This window comes from Cannabis sativa, chromosome 2 (genome assembly GCF_029168945.1).
Source record: "Cannabis sativa cultivar Pink pepper isolate KNU-18-1 chromosome 2, ASM2916894v1, whole genome shotgun sequence".
NCBI classification, from domain to species: domain Eukaryota; kingdom Viridiplantae; phylum Streptophyta; class Magnoliopsida; order Rosales; family Cannabaceae; genus Cannabis; species Cannabis sativa.
Window position 1 is genome coordinate 5,492,579 of NC_083602.1, and position 27,634 is coordinate 5,520,212.

Here is a 27,634-nt window from a genome sequence, read left to right on the forward strand (position 1 = left end):
TTCAGGTGTAATAAGGAAGCTCCTCATGATGCATGCATGCCATTTGGAGGTGCCCTCTTCAAGTATATACACTACTAAAAAACAAGAGAATTTCTCAAAATTTAAAAACGGTTGGATATAGTATTATTATCGATCTTTATGATTGACGTCTATTCGACTATCGCAAAATTGAGTGGAATAAGCATTGGTAGAAAATCGTCAGATATGCCTATATCCTAATTGTTTAAAACTGTTGGCAATAATTGATACTATAATTGATAGTTTTAAACAATCACAAAGGAATTGTCGTCTGTCTAAAATCTTCGGCTATAGTGAGCCATTATTGCTGGCAGTTTTAAATCTTCATAAAAATTGAAGTTTTGAACAAACAAAAGAACAAATGAGTAATTCAAAAAGTCTCCCTCGTTTTTTTGCTCTAGCAGCTTGAAGCTGGTGCCATGGCAAAAACTAGGTCAAAAACTCAGGGGAGGGCTAAGTTTTCTACTAAGAAAGTGAGGAAGAAAGGTCCTGATTCTGTTTCAGACATCATTCGCACAAAATCGATTGATGAAATAATTGGTATTACGCCACTAGAGCTGTCGGAGGAAGAGGATGATGTACTCGTAGGGAGAAGGAGCTGTAACTCACAGGAAGACTTGTTTCAACCTCCTCTGTCTCCTAAATCCTCTCTGAAGGAAATTAAACGCATTGATGATGCGAGGAATGATCTGTTGCATTTTATTCATGCGAATAATCAATGTAACAGTGATTTATCTCGAGGTAAGATCTCAAATCCCCCTATTTTGCGATCTGGTTCAATAATTAGGAATCTGGAACAATCGTTGAATCAATCAGAGAAGGTAAGCAAAGTCAAGATTACTTTAGATGACATAGAAGATGAGGTGAATTTTTGGCAACCATCTATTGTATGTTATGTCCTGGGATCTAATCCCCCTCTGCATATATTAGAAGGTTTTGCTAAACGACTGTGGAAAGACAAGGTGGATAAGGTGCGAATGCTCACCTATGGAGTGTTCATCATTCGGTTCACTTCCATGGAATTCAGGGATCAAGTGCTCAACGGAGGGTACATTTTTTTCAATCAAATGCCAATGATTATGAAGCCCTGGGATGCAGATACAAACTTCAGAAAGGAGGATGTCAAGATTATTCCCATATGGATTCAGCTTGAAGGACTTGACCTCAAATACTGGGGACAGAAGTCTCTCTTTAAAATAGTGGGGCAAATTAGCAAACCTGTGATAGTAGACTCGGTCACTCGGGAAAGGGATCGTTTGAATTACCCTAGGATTATGGTTGAAGTGCTCATGAACCAGAATTTTCCCAATACGCTGGAGTTTGAAGATGAGTATGGAAGTAATACATACGTGGGAGTGAAATATGAATGGAAACCAGACCTATGTACTAATTGCTCTGGAATGGGGCACTTAGCTGCAGAATGTAAAAAGAGGAATGGTTCTAAACAAGAACGGGTTATCAAAGAAGATAAAAGGAAGGAGAAAATCATGGTAGATGAAGAGGGATTTCAGGCAGTATCGAAAGGAAAGAAAGTGCAAGAGAAGAAATCTGAGATAAAGGCACCAAGCACTTCGAATGGCTTTCAAGTGCTAGCAGGAGTAATAGATGATAATGGAGATGCTGATCTACAGGGGGCTGATGTTGTAGCAATGGACATCACAAGAGAGGGGTGGGGTCCCTCTCTTGGTTATGGATAAGTTCCTTGTTTGGAACGTTCGGGGAGCCAACAACCAGCAAAAACAACAACAGATTAAGCAGTTTATTCGTACTCAGGATGCTGGTTTTGTTGGGCTTCTCGAAACAAGGGTAAAGGTTCACAAACTTGGAACCTTGTACCTTAATGTCTTTAATGGGTGGTGTTTTTCATCGAACATAGCTTCGCACCAAGGGGGGAGAATTGTTATAGCTTGGAACCTGAACCGATTCATTGTTGATATTATCAAGTGCACAAGCCAATTTATGCACCTGAGAATCTCAACAATGGATGGTACATATAACAGTCTGTTAACTGTTGTTTATGGTTTCAATGACAAGAAAGATAGAATAGAAATGTGGAAGGATTTAATGCAGCTAAAAACAGATGAAAGCTAGATACTAATGGGAGATTTCAATGCCATCACAACTAAAGATGAGAGAGTGGGACACAGAGTAAAATACCATGAGGAATCTGAGTTCATTGAATGCTTACAAACCTACCAGTTAGAAGACATTAAAGCTACTGGTAGTTTCTTTACTTGGACAAACAAGCAACAAGGTCAGGACCGTATTTTCTCAAAGATTGATAGAGTCACGGCTAACCAAAGATGGTTAGATGCTTATCCGAATGCTGAAGCTTTATTTTTGAAGGAGGGAACCTATGATCATGCCCCAGGGATTCTGTCTTTATTCCCCAAGTGGAAGTGTGGAAAAAAACCATTCAAATACTTCAAGATGTGGAAATCACACCCTGAATATGATGGCAAAGTTACTGCAGTTTGGAAACAGCAAATAAATGGCACCAACATGTATCAAATCGTGCAAAAGTTGAAGGCTTTGAAGAATGTGTTTTGTGAGATTAATCAGAAAGGTTTTTCTGATTTACAAGCAGTTTTGACTCAAGCTAAACAGCTCCTTGATGAAGCTCAGAGCAAACTACATGCATATCCACTAAATGAAGAGTTGCAATCACAAGAACATGATGCTAGGAACTCGTTTATCTTAGCACAGCAACATTATTACTCTTTTCTACAGCAGAAAGCTAAGGTTAGCTGGCTTAAAGATGGAGACAGCAACACAGCTTTATTCCACGCAAGTATCAAGCAAAGGAACAGGCAGAATCAAGTCTTCTCAATAGAGAATGAATCTGGGGTGAGGGTTTTTGAACCTGAACAGGTTACGGAGGCATTCATCTCATATTACAAGTCTCTCCTGGGATCAAAAATGGCAAGCAGGAAGACAGTTTCTAACAAGATTCTGAACAGAGGCCCAAAGGTTACTCCCGAACAAGCTAAATTGCTTACTAGTCCCTTCACAAAGGAGGATGTCAAGAAAGTTGTTTTTGAGATCTCAGGTAACAAAGCCCCAGGTCCAGATGATTTCTCCAGTTTTTTCTTCCAAGATAATTGGGAGCTAGTAGGAGAGGATGTGTACATGGCAGTTACTTAAATTCTTACTTATGGTAAGATTCTCAAGGAGATAAACACAAAAATTCTCACAATGGTACCAAAAGTGAAGTGTCCAAACACTGTCAAAGATTTTAGGCCAATAACTTGTTGCAATGTTATTTATAAGATTGCAACAAAGCTATTGTTCTCTAGAATCAAATGGATTCTCCCTGATCTGATCTCAAAATCTCAAGGAGGGTTCATTCAAGGCAGGTTTATTGGGCACAACATTATGATCTGTCGGGATCTAGTGAGGCATTATGGGAGGAAATCAAACAAGGCAAATTGCATGATCAAACTTGACCTTCAGAAAGCTTATGATACAGTTGAATGGGAGTTTATAGAGGAGATGCTCATTGGACTTCAGTTTCCAACTCTCTTCATTCAAACAGTAATGAATTGTGTAAGATCACCCAGATTCTCCATCATGTTTAATGGTTCGATTCATGGTTTCTTTGAGGCAAAAAGGGGCTTAAGACAGGGAGATCCTATGTCTCCTCTGCTGTTTGTTCTTGGCATGGAATACCTATCCCGAATCTTGCAAGAAGTTGGAGACAAAAAGGATTTTATCTTTCATGAGAGGTGCTCAGACTTGAAGATTAATCATTTGGCCTTTGCAAATGATGTAATGCTTTTTTGCAATGGAGATTTTAAAAGTATCTACTATGTGCTTCAGGGGCTGAAATTATTCTCATTGAAATCTGGTCTACAACCAAATCCTCAAAAATCAGCAATATACTGCAGCAATATGCCACAGGAGGAGGTTAGTAGAGCCGTTTAGCATCTGGTTTTTTACTAAAAGATATGCCTTTTACTTACTTAGGCGTTCCAATTTAAGCTAAAAGAATTTCTGGAAATGAATGCATTGCTTTGGCTGAAAAAATGACTGCACGAATAAGAACCTGGAGCTCTAGGATCCTTTCCTTTGCAGCTCGAGTTGTTTTAATTAATTCTGTGCTCATGGCCATTCATGCATATTAGTGCCAAGTGTTTATCTTGCCTAAGAAAGTGATTAGACATTTGGAATCTATTTGCAAAGCTTTCCTTTGGAAAGGTCAAGCTTGTGCAACAGGTCCGGGTCTAATTGCTTGGGAGTCTCTTTGCCAACCTAAAGCTACTGGAGGTCTCGGGTGTAGGAAAATCAGAGAATGGAATCAAGCAGCCATGGGGAAGTACATATGGGCAATAGCACAAAAACAGGATAGCCTTTGGTTGAAATGGATCAGCAGTGTCTATCTAAAGGATCAAGAATGGTGGAGTTACAAGGCCCCTGCCCAGGGAAGCTGGTATTGGAGGAGTCTTGTGAACTTAAAGGATCATTTCAAGGAATTGGCTGGGCTATAGACATGTACACAACAGCAGCATTACAAGGTTAAAACTGGATACTTACTACTCTGTCCAGTCCAGACCAAAGTATTTTGGTCACAGCAGGTCTGGGGGCGCTTAAATACCCCAAAACATTGTTTCATTTCTTGGTTAGCAATACAGGGGAGACTTAGAACCAAGGATAGATTAAGGAGAATGGGAATGAACATTGATTAACATTGTGAACTATGTTCAACACAGAATGAGAATGCATACCATTTATTTTTTTGCTTGTAGTACATCTGCTACTTGCTTACAGGGAATAAAAAATTGGCTGTCATGGCATGTTGCAGCCGATAACATGCTTACTCTAACCAGGTGGATTGGGAGATCAAATATTAGCAAGTTCAAGAAGAATATCTTTGCTGCTGCTCTTGTGTGTTTGATATACAATCTGTGGAAAGCCTAAAACATCAGCTTGTGGGAAAAGACTAAACCGAATGTAGAGAGGTTGATTGAAGGAGTAAAAAAAGAGGTTCTCAACAGAGCTACTGCAGTATGGCCAAAAAATGTATCAATTGAGGATACTAACTGGCTTCAAAGCTTGTAATTGGGTGTAATGGAGTATAGTCTGTAATGAAGCATAGTCTGTATAGTTTAATATAGATTACACAAGATTTAAATGTATAGCTTTAAGCATTTTTAGGCCCTTTGGGGTGCTATTTGTTTGTACAAAGAAAGTTTTTGAGCAATAAAATTCACTGATTCATCAAAAAAAAAAAAAAATAGATTTGAGCTACACGAGCCCAAATTTGCTCTGATCTACCAAAAATAAACAAATCAAAACATGTAATTTCATATTTCAAATTAACAAATTTAGAGTTCATCACTTCCAATTCAGTACATAGCTTTTTTTTTTTTTTTTGAGTAAAAGTTATATCATTGATAATCAAATAGCATCCGCAATTACAATATTACGCAAAGAAGAGGGAGCAGTAGACTCCAAATAAATTCGATCTGACGAAAAACAAGACCCCCTAGCAATACTATGGGCAGCCTTATTTGCAGAACGATTAACAAAAGAAACTTGAACATTATTTAAAGAATTCAAAATTAAACGACAATCCTCCACCAATAAACCAAATTGAGATGGCATATGAATAGAGCTTTGGATAGCTTGGACAGCAACTAAAGAATCTGATTCAACGACCACCTTACCCCATCCTTTGTTCTTAATCCAGCTTAGCGCCTCCTTGATACCAATTATCTCGGCAATCTCAGGGAGAACATAGCCTGTCCTACTTCCTGAAACAGCTTCAATAAGAGCACCAAAACAGTCCCTAGCAATGTACCCGAAGCCAAACTTCTGCTGATCTTCGAAAATAGCTCCATCGACATTTACCTTGATTGTTGATTGATCTGGTTTTCGCCACAATTTGTTTCCAAGAGCAGCACCCGTAGCAAAATAAGCATTGGGTGACTCGAAATTAACAACTTTCCATTGATCAAGGACTAGCCTAGCCGACTTCACTACTTCCTTAGCATTTCGACTTTTATTCTGCCAAATCAACTCATTTCGAGTTGTCCAAATACTCCAACTGATCATAGCCGCATCCAACATACACTCCTCTTGATTACCTGCCAGCAGCCCGAAAAACCAGCAGGCAAAGCTGTCCTCTGCACCAGCAGCAGGGACTACCACACCAGAAAAAAACCAGCAGGAGCGCGCAAAACTACAACCCAGCAGCACATGAAAAATTGATTCCTGATCACTGCTACAAAATGGACACAGAAGATCAACGTTGACATGTTTTGTTTGAAGCTGAAGCTTGGTTGGAAGACAACCAGAGCAAGCACGCCACAAGAAATGGCGAACCTTAGGTGGAACAGCAAGCTGCCATAGCCTTTTCCAACTATTCTCCTCGTCCAAGAACAACCAATTACCTCTGTCCGATTGAAGCTTCTTATACGCACTTTTGACTGAGTAGTGCCCAGAAGACTCAAGATTCCAACACCATGTATCTCTCGCCACAGAATTACTAAGCTGAATGTTTAAAATTAAGCTACAATCCCTTTCCAAAAACATATCAGCAAGGACTTCAAGATCCCAAGTCCTTTCCCCAACAACCATGAGACTATCAACAGTTTTATCCACAAGCCCCTGGTTTTCAGTTGTAACATAAGGATTTGTAGCATGAGGAAGCCACGGATCCTTAAGAATGTTCACTGAAGTACCAGCAGCAATAGAAACTCTTGCACCCTCCTTAACCAGACCCTGGGCAGCCCAAATGCTTCTCCAAATAAAACTGGGATTTTGGCCCAGCTTAGCATTAAGGAAAGACCCATTAGGATAGTACCGGGCTTTAAAAATTCTTCCAACAAGCGAGTTTTCTCTAGTAAGAAGTCTCCATCCTTGTTTACCCAAAAAAGAGAGATTATAATCACGAAGATCGCGAAATCCTAATCCCCCATTATTCTTATGTTGACAAAGACGCTTCCAACTTACCCAATGAACACCCTTACTTGTGCTATTCGCTTGAGACTTCCACCAAAATTTTGCCATCATTCCTTCAAGGCTTGAGCATATTTCTTTAGTCAAAAGAAACACACTCATGGCATAACTAGGCAAAGCTTGAGCCACCGACTTTATCAACACCTCCTTTCCCGCCTTAGAGAGAAACCTCGTCTCCCAACTAAAAATCCTCTTCTTCATCTTTTCCTTCAAGAAGCCCAATATAGCGTTCTTGTTTCTTCCCATAATACAAGGAAGTCCCAAATAGAAGCTATCATCAGCCGCCTCTCTCAATCCCATATGCCCACACATCCTACTACGCACATCCACCGAAGTATTCTTGCTGAAAAACACTGAAGACTTTGCAAAGTTAACTTGTTGGCCCGAGGCAAGTTCATAAGAGTGTAGAAGACGAATAACATTCTGTGCCTCTCTATCATTAGCTTTGCAATACACATAACTATCGTCGGCGAAAAGCATATGAGACACCATAGGAGCCCCCCTAGCTACCCGACACCCAGATAAGAGCTGATGCCTCTCATAATGTTTCAATAATGAAGAAAGACCCTCGGCACAAATCAAGAACAAGAACGGGGAGAGTGGATCGCCTTGACGCAAACCTCTACCAGGAGTGATAGGACCCATTGTATAACCACCATGAGTGACATTATAAGTAACCGTTGATACACAAAACATGATGAGTTGGACCCAATGAACATTGAACCCCAACCGAAGCAACATTTTTTCAATAAAAGCCCATTCTACGCGATCGTAAGCCTTGCTCATATCAAGTTTGATGGCCATATACCCCTCCTTACCATTTCTTTTCCTCTTCAAATAATGCATGATCTCAAAAGCTATCATGATATTATCCGAGATTAAACGACCCGGGATAAAAGCACTTTGATTATCGGAAATGACCATAGGCAACACTTGTTTGATTCGATTCGCCATGACTTTCGAAATAACCTTATACAAGACATTACATAAGGAAATTGGCCTAAGGTCCGTCATAACTTCGGGGTGTTTCTTCTTTGGAATAAGAACTACATTTGTACAATTTAGCTCTCTTGGAAAAGAACCCGTAACAAAGAACATTTGCACAAATTTCACAATATCTCCACCAACGGTCTTCCAACTTTTTTGATAAAATCCAGGAGACATTCCATCCGGGCCCGAGGATTTATCGGGATGCATTTGAAAAAGTGCACGCCGAATCTCATCCTCCAAAATAGGCTCTAACAGCCGCCTGTTGTCTTCATTCGATAACACAGCTGAGGTGCAATTAACAACCTCAGAAACATCAACTGCTGAAGCCGTAAACAGCTGAGAGTAATACTCAGTAATCACCGTGGGAAAGCCTCCTTGCCAGTCAACCCAGTTCCCTTCATCACTCCGTAATCTCTGAATTAAATTGCTTCTTCTCCTTGCTGTAGCTATGGCATGAAAATACTTTGAATTGTTATCCCCCTCTCTAAGCCACATTTGTTTACTCCTCTGCTTCCAAAAGATTTCCCTTTGCAACAAAATATCATTCAACTTCACAGTAGCAAGTTTATGATTCTCAACTGACAAAACATCCCGCCCCCTCTTCCACCTTTTAATCTCCATTTTACACTCTTTTAATCTCTTAGAAAAATTCCCAGAATAAACAGTGCCCCATTCCGAAAGTTTCTCACCACAAAATTTGATTTTTTCAATAATGGACAACATTGGATCAACATTCCAACTATCTTCTATAATCTTCATACACAAAGGTTCTTTCAATCAAGAATTTTCAAACCGGAATCTCCGATTAGAAGCAGCCATTATTTTATTATCAATAACCAAATGTATAGGACAATGATCGGAAGTAGAAACTTCTAAATTAAAAAGTTTAGCAAGAGGAAAAATATCTAACCAAGCTTGATTCACCAAAGCGCGATCGATACGAACCTCCACCCAATCCGATGAACCACGACCACGTTCCCACGTAAATGGGTAACCATTCAGCTCCATATCGTAGAGACCACATTCACCCAACGCTTCATTAAAACCATCAACTAACCAACTAGGATAAGGATTACCTCCCCTTTTATCGTCTTGGGAAGTAACATTGTTAATATCCCCAATAATGCACCAAGGTAAGTTTGATTTGTTTTTCAGCTCCCCCATCAACTCCCAAGTTTTCTTTCTTAAACTTCTATTTGGTTCTCCATACAACCCCTTCAAACGCCATTCACCTTGATCGTGACCACAGACCACCACATCAATAAACGTTCTCCCATATCCCAACACCTTAACTTCATCTTCAACTCTCCAAAGCAAAGCCACCCCTCCACTCCTTCCTTGAACATCCACCGAAAGAGCCCCTTCAAACCCAAGCAAAACCCGGACCTTCTCAACTACTTCTTTTCTGGCCAAAGTTTCACACAGAAATAAGAAATTGGGTTTCTTTTGGATCACAAGATCCTTAATGAATTGTTGAGCCCATAGGTTCCCAAGCCCATGGCAATTCCAAGCCAAAATGCTCATGATGACTGGTGGGCCTGAGAACCAAGGCCCACCTTTAAAACGTTTTTTGGAACAGCACCCTCCTCTATAATAGAGCCCACGTTTGGCCCATACTCATCCACCTCATGCACAACTATCTCAGCCCCCATACGCCTCCTCTTACTGTCATAGATCAAGAGAGAATCTTCCTCATTAAATGCCTCCTCATCACCTACAGCCACACTAATTTGTCTCCTCCCACTATCTTGGGTAATCACTACACCTTTCTCTCTCCCATCAACTCCTTTATTACTTCCTGATATTATGGGATTATGATATCCTCTAGAATCACTCCTATCAATATCCATAATTTTAGGATTCACCATAACTCCACCACCATCAACAGAATTTTTTGAACCGCCACCACCACCATCAAGGCCACCGTCCTCCTCCCTGCCCGTTCTAAGCCATTGAGCACCAATCAAGTAGTTCTTCTTCTTCAATTGAGCTTTCATCCCAATCCCATAAGGCTTTACCATTTGTTCCAACGGCTGGTCAAATCTCCTTGGACAAAATCTTTCAGAATGTCCTATTATTCCACACACAAAGCAAAATGTGGGAAGGTGCTCATATTGAAAATTCGCCCAAATCCACTCACCATTTTCTTTGCACAATTTCATTCTCCTCTTCAGTGGTTTAGTAATATCAATTGTCGATCTAACACGCAAGTAATCACGCCAAAGACCATTGAAATTCTTAGGATCGGTTTTCACAAAACTGCCAACATAATCACCGGCTCTACGAACCACTTTTTCAAACATAAATCCGGACTTCAAATCATGAATTTGAACCCAGAAATCGATCTTATTTAACAGCACACTTCTCGGATCCTCGCCTTTTTTCAATCTATGAAAAACCAGAGGACATTTGTTGAAAGTCCATGGACTTCCATCAATAACAACTTGAACATCAAGTTCATGGTAGAATTGAAAGAGATACCGATTAGTATCCAACTCCTTGATGAATACTCCCTTCCCAGGTTGCCAAAGGGACGCCATCATATGCCTCATAGCATCAAAATCAAGTGTCCGGCCAGTAAGAAACTTACCCACCAAGCACCATCTATCATCAAAAATCGCCTCCTCTCCGTCCTCATCACCACCAATTAACACTTCCTCCTCTTCATCCTCCAAACTGATCTGCCCGTACTGCTCATTGAGATCAAACCCACCCCGACTGCTTGACGCCATCAGAAAGGACAAACAACCTTAGAGACAAAAGAAAATCAACCTTAGATACAAAGAAACATATTCAGTATATAGCTTTAATACAACCAATACTAAAAAATAAAAAAAAAATCCACACATAATTTTAGAGTTCAACAATATATATTTATAGATTTTAAATTTCATATGAACAATACATATACATACTTAACTATTAATTTATATAAATAAATCTTAAATATAACTGGTGGAGTTGAAAGTAAAAAAAAAACGTCAAGCGAGGAGGAGAAATGGGCCAACAAGGAGCCATCGATCTTGTTTCGAGCGGAGAACGGACCCAGTAAATCACAAATTGCACATTTTGAAGAAAGCCAGTCATATTCTACAGATTTTTCAACAATTCCTCTCGTTGATGTAAGATATCGATTTTGGTGGGTTATCTGAGATTTCAATATCTATAAGCACCCTAGTAAACTTCACGTTAGATCTCTTTTGAGTTACTTTATTACTCATAATTGGTTTGCCTATAGTGCTAACTAAATCACTGAGATTGTTGTGACCCCAGAATTGCAAACTAAGACTATTCAACCTGATCCAAGCAGGGACAGATCGAACTATCTTCACAGAATCCATGTCCATTACTACAAATTAAAAGGGAATTTTACTTCGATTTTAAAATGACACATAAATAATTTTTTTCGGTTTGTGTAACCAACATTATTGTCATAGACGCGAATATTGATTTTTTTTCTTCAATTTTGAACCGATGCTAAATGTTTTTTTGTTTCAATTATGAATCGAAGCAAAAAAAAAAAAAGATTTTACTTCGCTTCAAAACCGAAGCAACAAAAACACAAGTGCACCGACACTAATTGGTTTCTTGCTTCAGTTATGAACCGAAGTAAAAGAATTTAAAAAAAATTAGAACCATCGCACCACCACAACCACCACCACACTATTATACATTTCACACCACCACAATACTTGGTGGCTGTAGATCGACGCTAATTGTGTATACATATTTTTTTTATATTTTATATTTTATCTTTTGCTTTAGTTTTTGATTTAGCGTCAGATAGATAACTGACATAAATTGATAATTATTTGTGTCAGTGAATAACTGATGCAAAAAAGTGTAGGTTGACTTTTGTACAGGTCAACAAGTTTGACCAGACGCGTTGACCGACATAAAAATTCTTTTTTGTAGTAGTGGTCCGAAGTCCACAGACGGAGGATAGCCAGCTATTTATCAAAATAAATCACTCGAGTCTCTAAAACAAGATCCTAGTAGTTTCATCACGAAAACTAACTAAGGTAAAACCGAAGTGCATACGCACTATCCGACCAACCCCCAAGTTTTTCTAAATTCTTTTCACAAAGCCCTCAAAAACTCTGAAATGTGGATTAGCACCCAAAACTATGCAAACAATAGAGATTCGTCACAAAGAGATTTCAACATCAACCTCATCAAGATCAATTTTAGCAACAAATTAATCCCATATTTTCATAGGTTCAGAGTAATAAAGCCTAGTTGAAGGAGCTCTCACTTGGCTAGCTTTGAACTTGCTCCAAGTATCTTTAGCAGAACATTGATAGTCCTCCTTTTCAACCTCTTTAGCCCAATTTGACGCCCTAATAAGACCTAGAGAAGCACCACCGGCTGGACGACTCACTTTATCACACGAAATCTCAGCCTCTAGCTCATCACAGGGGTTAAGAAATAATCTCATTATATATGAATTTGCTACCATGTCTTGGATCAAAGGGAGATCAATCTGATTCAGAGCCTCATCTTCTTCGGTGACCACTACCGTCGGCTTTGGAATCTCTTTTTTTTTTTTTTTTTTTTTCTGACCCACAGAGAGAGAAAAGGAGAGCCATACATGTCTATTCACATAAATTTTTATATATTTAAATTTTAAGTGTTTACATTTTAATACTTCAATTAAAAATTAAAAATAATCAACATTCTTAAATAATAAATATAAATTGATATTTTTGTTAAACATACATAATATATATAATTTTTTTCAGTTAATTTTTAGTTAATATAATATTATATAATAATCACAATATAAACATAATTGTTTATACATTCAAATTTTAGTGTTTATTTTTTAGTAGCTTAATTTAAAATTGAAATAATTAATATTTTCAAATAATAAATATATAATGATATTGTTTATAACATGCATATGTTTTGTAATTTTATTTGTATATTTTTATTTTAAAAGTGTTTAGTTTTAATAAACATGTTATAGTAATTGGTTATTACAATATAGAAGTGTTTATATTTTACTTTTTTAAAGATGGAAGAGGTTTCAATGGTTACATTTTTATTGTAACCATCATGGTTACATTTTTTTAAGCCATTGGATTACTATTAAATGGTTGTGATTAATTTGGAAATTAAATAAAAATAAATAATAAATAACTTGTAACCTGAAAGTAACCTAATCATTTATTTCCTTATTAAACTTTAATTAAGATTAATTATATTTTAAAATTAAATTAATTATAATTATTAATTAATTTTTTACAATTTATTACTATATAAGGATCTTTTAACAATTTATTTTTTTATACTTAAATTATTTAAAATTTTATAGCAAAACTTTTTATAATTTAAAATTATACACATATAATTTCATAATTTATATTTTATTATACTTGTAATCTTAATTTTAAATTATTACACTTAATTATTTAATTTTTTTATTTAAATATTTAAAAAGTAAAAAATGAAATAAGTTGAAGGATTTTTTAGAAAAAAAATGGCTGCACTTGTTATCGATTGATTAGCTTGAGGTCTCATACTTAGTTCATATAATTGTAACAAAATAATTAAATATCATTTAAAAATAATTAATTATTTGAAAATTTATTATAAGAAGAGAATTTTAATTTGTGTCAAAAGAAGTTTAATTTTTGTAAAAAAAAATAAATTTAATTGTAAATATTATAATTAAAATGGCTTAATTATTAAAAATAATTCAAATAAGGATTTAAATATAAATATTAATTGCTAAAAGATGTCTTGTTAAATATTTAATTGATTATTTTAAGAAAATAATTAATTATAATTAAATAATTCTAAAAAAGGAATGTCTGTTTAATTAATTATTTTAAGAAAATAGTTAATTATAATTAATTAAATCTAAAAAAGGAAAGTCTACCTATTAGTAACCTGCTATTACATGTTAAAAAAAATGTAACCATATGGTTACAATAAAAATGTAACCATTGAATAGTCACCCTTTAAAGATATATATCTTTATATATTAAAAGTGTATCTAACGACATTTTTTGGTTTAACAGAATATACCTTAAAAATAAAATAAATTTAACAATGTTAATAGGTTTGATCTCCCGTTAACAAATAAACCCACAAAATTAAACAATCTTTTTTTAAATTAAAAAAAAATCATCTTAGCCACATATCTCTCTAACAAACTGTATAAAATAAATATAAATAAAATAAAGCAATTACCTATGAAACAGAGAAATCTTTTTTTGGCTTCATTCTCGCTATCGACTCTATATTATTTCTCAATATTCATCATCATCGTAGCCATTCTTTTTAAAATTTTATCTAAATTTTTCAATCTAACAATTTTTTAATGCTTTTTTTTTTTTTTTGGTTTGTGAGCAGAGGAGAAAACTGACGAACAAGAGCCTTCCAAGGAGGAAGAGGTGAAAACAGAGGTGAAAACTAGCCTTTGGATTTTAGATGATAAATCTTGGCCTGTCTTGTATAAAGTTCGATTGGCAGGTGCATCGACAGCAGCCGAATTCATTAATGGATGGAAAGCATTTGTGGTGGAAAACAATTTGGAAGGGGGATCTATTTGCAAATTTGAACTGACTAATATTGTCAATGATGTTTCATTTAGAGTTTCTATTGTTAAGCCTGATGATGATGCATATAATTACTTAGGTAATAAAGAAAAAGTAGTTTTTCTTAATTTTGAATATCATTCAATGTGTGTATATGGTTACAGTATTAACAAGTGTTGTTTTCAGCTACCAAATTAGCAAGTACATCAATGCAAAATGTGAGATATGATGCTTCTTCTACTAAAAAGAATGACAAAGCCAACATATTTCGACAGAACATAATTTCAGAAAAAGAAGAGAAAATTGTTGTTAAACTTTCAGGTTTGAATATGAATCAAGAATGCCATTTTTTAAAAGTATATATTTGTTTAAGTATTAGCTTACTAGCATATTTTGTGCATTAATGCATATAAGTCCAGGAAGCTCATATCTGAGGGAAATACGTGCCGAGAGAGACTGGTGAAAATAATTATTTCTTAAATTTGCACAATATTTTTATATAACAGGACTATTCTTGAGCTTATGTACTTAGCGAATTTCATGAAAATGAAATGAGTTAATTACTGAAATATTTACTATTATTTATTGATTATTGTTTCATTATACTAATAAAATTAGTCACTAAAGCAATACAAGATTAGAAACACCTCTTATAATTATCTTAAATTATAAATAAAAATTAAGAATTTTTTTTTGAAACTTTACACACTGTTTTTCTTTTTATTTTATATTATATATTAATTTTTTTTTAAAATGAGATGGTTTGTTTACCTAAAAATTATTTTAAAAAGTGCATTAAAATTATCAAGCTTTTCAAAAAAAAAAAATATCAATAATATTATATATTATAATAATTATAAATTATAATATTTAAAAAAGAAAACTAAAATATAACTAAGTATACGTGCAATTAACTTCAATCTAGTTTATTTTAAAAGTGTTTAGTTTTAATAAACATGTTAGTTATTACAATATAGAAGTGTTTATATTTTAATTTTTTTAAAGATATATATTTTTAAATAATAAATATATATTGACGTTATTGACTAAACGTACACACTTTATAAATTTAGCTGTATAATTTTCTTGTAAATTAATTTTTAATAAAATAAATATTTATGTGAAAAATAATAAATATATATGTTTATTATTAACCAGTTTAAGAATTAGTTAGAAATACATATATCAATTTTCTATGATCAAATAAATAAATGGTTAGCTTCAATTAATTTGAATTTTGAATAATAATATAAATATTATACAATTAATATAGGATTTTATTTATTTCTTTTGAATATATATTATATATATATGGTAAGTTGTATTAATAATAGACATAACGCTTACCAAAAAAAAAAAAAAAATAGATATAACACATTATTTATAATAATAGTACGTATTTTATATTAGATTATGTAGATAAGTTTTTTGTAAATTATTTAAAATTACTTGATAATAAATAAAAAATATCTATTACAAATACAATATATTATCACATATATATTAAATAAGATATAATTTCTGTAAGAGAAATACTAAAGCCACATCTTAAGAAGCTAGGTGCCAATCACCATAAAAAGGTGACAAACCCCTATATATTTGTACAATTTAATAGTCTCACATTTTTTTTTATTTAATAAATAATATAATAAATCGATAATCAATTATAATGTATCACATTGATATGGTGTTAAGTAGGAGGAATGACAAAACGTGTCAACGTGTCGTGTTCGTGTCATATTTCATGTCAACCGCTTTTATATTTCGTGTCAGATGTATTGACCCGTTTTTTGACTCGTGTCTAATTTTCTCAACCCTAACTCGACCGGTAAAGAATCGTGTTTGTGTTTGTGTCAACTCATTGCGACCCGTTTTGCTATTATTAAAGCTGGAGTCATAGAGAAAAATTATAGATTTAAATTCTATTAAAAAAATTATATACAATTATATATTATATAATTTGTTATATATATAATAAAAATTAAAAATTTTAATTATTTTCAATTTCATGTTAAAAAAATAAATTTAAATTTTTTTAACTTAACATTAAATTACTAAATATATATTTTTTATATAATTATATTATTATTAATAATTTTTTATTTTATTATATTTTAAAAAATCGTGTCAAACGTGTCAAATTCGTATTAAGTAGGTTATGTCGTGTTTGATCTGTTTTTCATTTCGTGTCAAGTCGTGTCGACCTGTATCTAATTTTTTCGACTCTAATCCGTAAAATTCATGTTGTGTTCATGTGATCTGTCGAAACTCATTTTGCCACATCTATTTATAAGTAGTAGTGTGGAAATATTTTTGATATTAGAAAAAGCATTGGTACCAGAATCTTTATGTTAAATGGATCTTTGTGTAATTTTCTCTTCAGTACCAGAAAGATTTTGTTATCATTGATAAATACACTTTTGTTTCCTCTACATTAACAACTCATACACTAGCTAGCTAAGACTATATTCCAGAACTAAAAAGTAATGTAGAATCCCTCTGGTAGGTGTAACTAATTAAATATCATAATTTTCATTATACAGTTAGTTACCTAGAGCATTTTCAATGTAGTATATATATATATATATATATATATATATATATATATATAAATATATATATATATATTTATATATATGTATTTTTTAGTCCATATTCATAAAATTGTACTCCAATAATAGTGTATAATATAGTTTAAATTATACATATAATTAAAAGTTGTGACAAATTCAAAACAAAATATAGTATGAGTTAAATTTTACACTACAATAAATATCACTTTTTATTTACTCTTTAGTCACTCATTAATATAGGTGCCGTTTGGTAACACTTCTGTTTTTTAATTTTTTAATCACAAAATGAAAGTAAAATTTTTGTTTTTAAAAAATTTATTTTTTAAAAACAAAAATGCGTTCTATAACCACTTTTGTTTTTCAATTTTAAAAACAGAAAACAAAAGTGTGTTCTGTAAAGTTCATTTTTATTTTTATTTTTTGATTTTATTTAAGTCGGGTCTAAGTCCGGGGTCGGATTCGGGTTCAAGTCAAAAGTCGGGTTTAGCGCCAGAGCCGTAAGGAGGGGATTTGGGTCCGGGTCTGGTCGTAATCTAAAAGATTGATTAAGAAAAAAAACTGTTTAAAAAAATATTGAAAGTGATTTTTTTTGTTTTTAAAATGTTGATTTCTAATTATAAAATTGAAAAGTAAAAACAGTTTTATAGAACATGTTTTTGAAAAATATTTTCACTATTCTACTTTTAAAAACAAAAAACTGATTAAAAAAGTGTTACCAAACGTCACCATAATTAATAACTTCTTATACTTTTATTTATATATTCAATATAATTTTTATATACTTTCAATCAAATTGAATATTTTTGTTTATATTTTTTTTACAACTTTATATTAAAATAAAGTTTATTTTAACTAAGTGTATTAGATCCATTATAAAATTTAAGCTAAATATAGTATTAATTTTTTTTTTTGAATTAAATTTAATAAAATTTATACCATAAGATGGTGTTAGTTACTGGGAGCTAATATGGTAATGCAAAACCAAAATACTTTTTAATAAGATATAAAAAAAATGTGTTTAATGCTACAGTGTAATTGAGGTAATTTTAATATTTTTATTTTTTATATCAATATTTATTGTAGTAATATATAATATATTTGTTGAAATTTTTAATAAATACTAGATAATATGAAAAAAAAAAACCAAAGAATAGGAATACATGTACAAAAAAATGTTGTAGTGATTAATGTTATTAGTGTTTTTAAATCACAGAAATGTTGTAGTGATTTATAATCCAATACAAACTGTATTGAAATTCTCTCAAAAAAAAAAAACAAAAAGTATTGAAATAACAACTTATTTATTGATTCATATGATTAATTAAATTACAAGACAAATGCATGTGGGACAACATCTCTCGAAACATTTCTTCAACTACGTACTTTTGCTCCATTAGACACTTTTGAAAGTTGATTCTACATATCTAAAAAGGAATTTCCATAAAATAAATATTTCAACCAATACTATGTGAAAAAAAAAAAATAATAAGCACCAAACCTAAGGACATATTGGAGCATTGCCTTATTTTTCTTCAGATATTTTAAACACTAGGTGGAAAAAAATATGTTTAATAATCATCCAATTAAAAAATGATAACACAATTTTGTCTTTATTTTTATTACCTAATCTGAACCCTTTTCTTCCACTACTACTTCAGTATAAAGACTAGTAAGTAAATATTGTACTAGCAATTTTGTCCTGAGGTCAACTCAAACTCTAATAGATAGGATTTGATCTAGTCTATTGTACATGCAAATGTTTGCTACTTAATAATTTGAGCATTGTTATTGGCTACATTCCCATCACTTTTTATAGGTGATATCTTCTAATTAATTAACAATATTTTTTAAAAGTTAGTTTTTTTAAGTATGATACCGAGTAGGGTGCTAGACACTCGTAGTATCTTTTAGTATTTCTCTAATATAATTTAGTATTACCCAGTGAGAGACAATAATTATTGTACAATAACTTATCATTTTTCAAATTATAACTACTCATCATATATGAATAGTTATTAAGAAGACTATATACTATATATCTTCTTCCACATTTATAATATAGTCATATATATCTTGCTGGAAAGTCTGACAGAAATTATTGTAGCAACTTCAATTAACACCAACTACTCTGCTCTCAGTAATAATATTGTGGCCTTTCATTTAATATTGCTCTCATACCTACCTACCTGACATTATTAATTTTCTTTATATAAGCTTCAATCTATGTCTTCTATGTCATCACAAATAGTTCTTTAGTCTCTAAACTTTGCTTATTGCTTGTTTCATTCAACTATGGCACTTCCTCACTCACTCTCAGTCCTCTTTCTTGTTCTTCTTTTGGCCAGGATTGACATGTCTACATGCCAAGTCTTCAAGGCCAAAGTTTCTTGCCTTGACTGCCCTACTGAAACTGATCTCTCAGGTTTGTACTATACATATCTATACACACACATATATTTGTAGGTATACATGATCCTGCCTTAACACACAAGAAGTTGATATATCTATATATGTCAAATCATGCTCTCAGTTCCTTAAAAATTTTCCCGAACTATTGAGATTGTTGGATTTAAACATTTTGTCTAAATTCAAGATTTAGTACATGTCAAGGTTTAGGTGACAAAAATCTTAATTAATTAACCTATTTTTTTTATATTGATTATATGTTATGTGTCATTAATTTTTTCAGGTATTAAAGTTCTAGTGAAGTGTGACAAGGTGAAAAAGTTGGGTATGGCTACAACTGAAAATAATGGTTTTTTTGAAACAGAGATTCCCACAGACAAAAAAACACCCCCAAAACCTTTGAATTGCCTAGCCAAGCTTCTTGGTGGACCAAATCAACTCTATGCTTCATCCAAAACCATGGTATCTCAGCTTGTCCAAACCAATGATCAATACACCATTTCAACCCCACTTTCATTTTACAACTCATGCCCATCAACCATAACTCAAGCAAAATGTGAGGCCAATAAGAAGTGGGATTCTTCCAAGACTGTTGATCTGCCATTACCACCACAATGGGGTTTGGCTCCTTCAAGCTACTATATCCCTTTCTTCCCTATTATAGGAATCCCATGATTGTAGTATACAAACATATATGTAGTAGTATTTAAAGTCTCTCTCAAGTGAGTAGTGTGTCAAGAATATAAGCTGGTAAAACTGGTTTCTTTTTTCTTCACTATTTTCTCCTTTTTCTGTTTTATATATATATAGTTATTTTTTTGTTTTTTGTCATGTTTGTTAAAATAGCAGCTTGAGAAGTATGAAAGGGTATGGTGATGTTTAGTCTAAAGTGCTCTTATATAGTAGAGAGATTATGTTGTTATCATATGTTACAAAAGATTATGAAATAAATAATATAATGAAGTAATGTGTAGTGTTTGCTTTTGTATATAGAGATTATACTTCTCTCTCTCTCTCTCTCTCTCTCTCTCTCTCTCTCTCTCTATTTTCTTTCTAATAATTTTATATAGAGAAATGCTAAGGGACACCAGTGGTGCTTAACACCCTCCTATGTGTCAATATTGTTATTAGTCCAACTAAGTATCAGGTCCCATATAGTTTAATATAATAACTTTTAAGAAGTATCGCTAGCTAATCGCAACGTGACATGTCGAGAAAGTGCTAGGCACTGCTAGTGCTTAATAGTAATGCTAATATATTGTTAGGTGACTCATGAATGATTATGAACATTAAAGACACTTTAGTATAATACCTGTTGATGCAAAAAAAAAATAAAATAATAAATAATAATAAAAGAAAAAAGATAAGAGTTAATGAACTTTGTTTTTTAAGGTAAATTAAAATGGGTAAACAGTCCTTTAAAAGACCATTTTATAATTTTTTTTTTTCTAGCTATTATAGGACAGACCTAACTTTTTTAAAAATTTCAAAATAATTTATGATCTTAAAAATAAAATTTAAATATTTTGTTAATGTTTTCTTCTCTATTCATTTCTTCCATTTTTATTTTAAACCAAAAATAGGAAGTTCATTCATTCATCAACTTTTTTCACCGAACTTTTCTTTTGTTTCCCTTTCTCTTACCAACCAAACATATGGTAAAATACAAATCACCTACGTCAATATATTTCTTTAACACAAAACAAACTTATTTAAATAGCACAAAAGTAACTCCAAAAAAGAAAACTAAAAACAAAACAAAATTATAAATATAAATATAAAAGGTAAATATGCTCTCATTTTTTAATTATTCATGCAACTAAATAACAACAAATATTTATATATATAAAATAACCACAAATAAACACAATGAAGTTAAAAATTAACAAGATAATAAGGCATTGCGTTAAATAAAAAAAATTAAAACAACACAAAAACAACCTTCAAAAATAATAATTAAAAAAATTAAAAACAATTACAAATCACTTATATATCAACTCGTTATATTAACCCAATGCAAAAATAACAAAATATCAACCCCACAAGTACTAATAAAATAAAACTACAAAACAATAAGATTAACTAAAATTAATATGTCAAAAGCACAATAAAATATACATCATAATACATGCACCTAATCCTAAAATCAATTAAAAAAAATAACTAATTTTGTTTGAGCGTGTGCCCTTAAAAAGCTCTGTGGCAGTTTATTCTTTTTAACTGTTTTCCTATTTTTCAACTGTTTCTTTACAGTTTTTCTCCAGTTTTCTTCAGTTTCTTTCTGTGTTTTTTTTCCTTTAGTTTTTTTTCTTTTCTTCTTTCTTCTTTGTTCGATTTGCTCTGTTTTATTCACCCTATCTTTGTTTACTCTATGTGCTTTACTTCTGATGACTGAATTCATGCATACCAGATCATCATCAACTCGACCTTCTATCTCTCTTACTGATCTTGAGAGAGAAGTCCTTGAACTCCCTACTTCAGTCAACTTACGAGACTCAGGGAATGATGATGTTACACTCTTTGCACGTGTACTGTCCTCTAAGGAAATTAATCGCAAAACATTTCCTATCAAAATGTCTGGCCATTGGAAAGGACGTTACCCAGTTACCATTTCAGATCACCACACTGGACTCTTCATGGTTACCTTCGGATGCCCAGGAGATAAGAAAATGACCCTTATAATGGAGCCATGGCACTTTCAGAATCACCATATAGTGTTGGCCTCACCATCTGCTTTACAAAATGTCACAGTTGACTCACTACATTACTCTCCATTTTGGATTCAAATACACCGTTTACTGTATGGGCTGGTAATATTGTGGGTTCTTATTTGGAAGTGGATGAGGACTCCTTGAATGAAGGGTGGGGACCCTTTCTTCGGGTTCAGGCCATGATTGATGTTTCCAAACCTCTTCTTAGAGGAAAAATGGCTAGGATTCGGGATTCAAGAGATGAGTTTTGAGTTGAATTTCGATACGAGCGTCTTCCGGAATTTTATTTTGAATGTGGAGTTATTGGACACCCTTTTGAAAGTTGTACTATTTTCCTTGATCAACTCTACAATGGAATTGAACCTTCTCTTTTTATGGCCCTGATCTTTTGGGATCTCCAATTCCATCCTCTGGCTATGATCGTTATAGGACCGATTTTGGGAAGGGTAATGCTTGGCCTCTTATGACAAGACTTGCAAAGAAATCTTTTGCTGCTGCTGTTCCTAAACTTACATCAAGACCACCTCCCTATTCTTTTCCATTAACTGATATTGAATCTTCATCTCATACCACTACCACTACCAACTTTGGACATCAATCCCTTACCCATATTCATCCCAATCAACAACAATCATCTTCCCATAACATTGACAATGATATTCCTGAGATACCATTTCCCTCATACTTACCTCTATCTTTGCCTTCAACAACTCCAGTAACTAGCAGTCCTTCCTTTGCTACATATCCCCCATCTTCACTCACTATAGCCTCACCTTTTAGCCCTCGCCATATCCACAATGCAACCCCTCAACCACATTTGTTTTCCTCTGCCACCATCACTACAGTTCCTCCTCATTTGCCAATGCATACTAATAACCAATATGGTCAACTTGGTACTCCAGTTCCCTCATCAATATCACCTTTCAAGGAAAACATGAATCCTAATAAGATCACTAAAAGGCAGGGAGAATCTGACTCTCTTAAGCGTTGTCACTCAAATAACTCCGGCCAATTGGCATCCTCGTCATCAGAAGTCTCGCCCAATGCTTCACAAGTTTCTGCACATGTTTCGGATTCTATTCAGCATCATCTTCACAACTCCGCAGTGATCGATGAAGATCACTGCGGTTCGCCATGAATATCCTAAGCTGGAATGCTCGGGGGTTAGGGAACCCGACTGCATTCCGTCATTTACGCTTGCTTATTTCTGAGCAAGCTCCCTGTGTTTTGTTTCTCATGGAAACTAAGTTACAATCTGGTAGTATCTCCAAATTCCGAAATAGTTTGCACTTTCCTCATGGTATTGAAGTTCCTCGAATTGGATTAAGTGGTGGTCTTATGCTATTATGGAAATCGAATGTGGATATTGCAATTAATAATTACTCTTCCAACCACATTGATTGTTTTGTTGAACTTCATGGTGGACTATCTTTTCACTTCACTGGTTTTTATGGTCATCCCCAAGTCAGCCACCGAGTTCATACATGGACCTTACTCAAAAGATGTTTTGACATAGCTCCTCTTCAACCATGGCTTGTTATGGGTGATTTCAACGAGGTACTTTCAAATAATGATAAAATTGGTGGCCCTATCCGCAATCAGCATCAAATTCAAGCTTTTCAATCCACCATTGATCTCTGTCATCTCACTCCACTTACTTTTGAAGGAGAACTTTGTACTTGGACAAATAAGTGTCAAGGTGCTGGGAATGTCAAGGAAAGGCTAGATTATGGGTTTTGTAATGAATTTTGGGCAGATTTTTACCAACCTGTTACAATTAAGCATCTCGATTTTTATCACTGGGACCACCGTGCCTTAAAATCTCAAGTTTTGGAACTTCAGGAGTAGCAACCAAAACCAGTCTTCAAATCTCGATTTCGGTTTGAGAAAATATGGCTCCAGGATGATCAATGCCTTGATATAATTCAGAGACATTGGTGTGAGGATTCACCTGATCATATCTTACAGCTTACTAACAATTTGGCCTCTTGTGCATCTCATTTACAAACTTGGCATCATCAGAAATTCGGTAAGATGAAGAAAAAAAATTAAGAAATCGCATGAACATGTAGCTGCACTACAAAACTCCTCAGACACTTCTCAATCGCACTTTGCTGCTCTTAAAAACTCTGAAGCCATTTTGGATGAGCTCCTCTCTCAAGAAGAAGATTATTGGCACCAGAGATCGAGAATTTCATGGTTAAAATCTGGTGATTCCAACACGAAATTCTTCCACCAACATGCCAATAACAGAAATTCGAATAATCAGATTAAGAAGCTTGAAGATCCTGCTGGTGTTACTTGCACCAGTAGCCAGGAGATGGTTTTAATCATTATTAATTATTTCTCTGCAATTTTTTCTTCTCAAGGAATCGATCAGAATGCTCTTGAGACTGTGCTATCCACCATTCCAACTACAATTTCAGCAGAGAATCAAGTTTTTTTTATCTCAGCCGTACACACCAGAAGAAGTTTACCATGCTTTGAAATCAATGTCCGAAGATAAAAGCCCTGGTTTAGACGGTATGTCCATAATGTTTTACACAAATTATTGGTCTGTTGTTGGTCCTCTTGTATCCTTAGCTGTCCTTGATGTTCTCAACAATGGCTATGATCCAACTTTGCTTAATCGAACATTGATTACCCTCATTCCTAAAGTTAAAAAGCCTACCAAGATTACACAGTACAGACCTATAAGTCTCTGCAATGTTCTGTACAAACTTGTATCTAAAACCATTGTTCTTTGGATACAGCCTTTTCTTCATTTGGTTATCTCGGAATTTTAGAGTGCTTTTCTATCACAACGACTTATCACTGATAATGTTCTTGTTGCCTTTGAAGTTCTTCATTCACTTAAAAATAGAAAGAGGGGTAACAAAGGTTTTGCGGCCATGAAACTCGATATGAGTAAGGCCTTTGACAGGGTTGAGTGGCATTTTATTCAACAAGTCATGCTCAAAATGGGGTTTGGAGATACAATTGTTCAGCTGATTTCTCGATGTGTGCAAATAGTATCCTATTCTTTTCTTTTGAATGGTGCTGTCCATGGTAACATTACTCCTCGGAGGGGAATTAGACAGGGAGATCCACTCTCTCCCTATCTATTTCTTATCTGTTCTGAAGGTTTCTCCCGCTTACTTCAATATGAAGAGTCCCAAGGTAATCTAGAAGGCTTGAAAGTATCAAGATCTGCACCACCAGTTTCGCACTTACTCTTTGCAGATGATAGTATATTGTTTTGTCGGGCTTCTAGATCTTCAGCTACTGCTGTTAGCAGATGTCTTGACTTGTATAGTCGTGCTTCAGGCCAAGTAATCAATCATGACAAATGTGTCCTCTCTTTTTCGCCAAATACCAGGGGTAAGCAGAATTTTTTTCAGCATTTACTTGGTATGCCTATTCAACCATGTCATGAACGCTATCTTGGACTTCCTTCTTTTTCGGGACATGATAAAAGTCAGCTCTTTAGTGGCATTACTGACAGAATATGGAAGCTTCTCAATTCTTGGAGGGAACAACTATTCTCCATAGGGGGGAAGGAGGTTCCTCTCAAGGCAGTAGTTCAAGCGATTCCAACTTACGCTATGAGTTGCTTCCAACTTCCGGCAAAGCTTTGTCATCAAATCGAACAACAAATGGCGAGGTTTTGGTGGGGTTCTTCAGCTTCTGGAAATTCAATTCATTGGAAGAATTGGAATTTTCTTTGTAAAGCTAAAGTGCATGGAGGTATGGGGTTTCGAAACTTCATACATTTCAACCAAGCTTTGCTTGCAAAACATGCATGGCGCCTTATGGATTCTCCAAACTCTCTACTTAGTGGAATTCTGCAGCATAGATATTATGTAAATGGTGATCTGTTAAATGCTGGTTTGGGTAATACACCCTCTTACACTTGGAGATCAATAGTTTGGGGTAAGGAGTTGCTTAAAAAAGGACTGGGATGGCGAGTAGGAACTGGTTCTAATATTCAATGTAACTCTCAACCATGGATTCCTAATCATTCATCTTTTTTGTCACTGGTTTATAAGGGAGATGATGCTATGACAGTTGCTCATCTCATTACTGGTTCTAGACAATGGAATTTAGAGGCACTTCAACAAAATTTCTCACAACCTGACATTGATAATATACTTTCAATTCCATTGAGCCTTTATCCATCTGAGGATATTCTGATTTGGCATTACTCTTCAACAGGCTGCTACACAGTCAAAAGTGGATATCAGTTTGATGCAGACTCTCAAGATACTACTGCTCCTAGTAGTTCTAGTTCCTCTAATGATTGGTGGCAGAATTTTTGGAGCTTGAAACTACCATCTAAAGTCCGTATCTTTGCTTGGAGGGCTTTTCATGATGCACTTCCAACTGCTGCAATTCTGCACTTTAGACACATTGCATCAGATTCCTTGTGTCCAATCTGTAAGCTCCAACCTGAGATAATTCCTCATGCATGACTCTGCTGCAAGAGACCAAAACAAGTTTGGAATCAATGGGATCTTTTCCCAGGTTTGCATCTGTCTCGAATCACTTCAATGCAAGATTTCATGGTTCATGTCTCCTCTGTCCTCTCCCAAGATTTGTTTGAGCTCTTTATAACTGTTATGTGGTGTTTATGGAGTGAGAGGAATGCTGAATACCATGGCAAAAAGACTAAACTAGTGCAGATTATTTATGATTATGTTGTTAAGTATTTGGCTGACTATCGCAAGGCTCAAGCACGAACATCATCTTTTACACAGCAGCATCACACCACTACCAGTGCTAATATTCCTGCTGCTACAACCATGACAGAGAAGCCTACCCCAAAATGGACAGCTCCACCTCCAGGCCAACTTAAATTGAATACAGATGCGGCAATAAATATGTCTTCAAGTTTGATTGGTTTGGGTGCTATACTTCGAAACTCTCATGGAAAGATAGTTGCTGCAATGTCTACATCAGTCAAAGGGCGTTGCAAACCAGAGGAGATAGAGGCAATGGCACTATCCTGGAGCCTCAAAACACTGCTTCAACTTGAACTACCAGTGCATCTAATTGAAACTGACTCACTCTTGGTTGTTCAAAATTTGAAGAAGTCCACTACACATCTCACATCTTTTCATGCTATTCTTAATGATGTACACTTTCTAGTGTCCAATTTCCCACGAGCACGGTTTGCTAATAACGAAGCCCATTTGTTGGTTTAGTTTGCTCTTACGGTAGATACCGAATGTATTTGGTTGGAGGAAATTCCACCTCCACTTATGACTGTTATGTAATTTGTTTCCAAGTTAATATAATAGTCTTTTTCTCAAAAAATAAAAATTAAAAAAAATAACTGCACAAAGACGTTGAATATGCAAATAAACGAGATATCAACATATTGTGTCGATAATTTATAAAAAACATAAAAACAAAATAACTGCAAATTACCTATACACCATAAAAAAATTAA

General features: G+C 34.2%; 3 protein-coding genes across 3 annotated transcripts; all 3 read left to right on the forward strand.

The window, feature by feature from the left end:
* Positions 1-2,115: 2,115 nt before the first annotated feature.
* LOC133034081 (uncharacterized) lies at positions 2,116-3,162 on the forward strand. Its single transcript, XM_061109099.1, has one exon. It carries the CDS (start codon positions 2,116-2,118, stop codon positions 3,160-3,162), a length of 1,047 nt encoding a protein of 348 aa, XP_060965082.1.
* Positions 3,163-19,188: 16,026 nt separating this feature from the next.
* LOC115718392 (uncharacterized) lies at positions 19,189-20,480 on the forward strand. The gene is made up of 2 exons (XM_030647155.2): positions 19,189-19,508; positions 19,776-20,480. The coding sequence occupies exons 1-2, from the start codon at positions 19,379-19,381 to the stop codon at positions 20,165-20,167; spliced, it is 522 nt and encodes a 173-aa protein (XP_030503015.1). The 5' UTR covers positions 19,189-19,378; the 3' UTR covers positions 20,168-20,480.
* Positions 20,481-23,337: 2,857 nt separating this feature from the next.
* On the forward strand, positions 23,338-27,386 carry LOC133034082 (uncharacterized). The gene is made up of 6 exons (XM_061109100.1): positions 23,338-24,030; positions 24,133-24,232; positions 24,339-24,526; positions 24,630-24,926; positions 24,990-26,619; positions 26,707-27,386. Exons 1-6 carry the CDS (start codon positions 23,338-23,340, stop codon positions 27,384-27,386), a joined length of 3,588 nt encoding a protein of 1,195 aa, XP_060965083.1.
* The last annotated feature ends 248 nt before the right edge of the window (positions 27,387-27,634 follow it).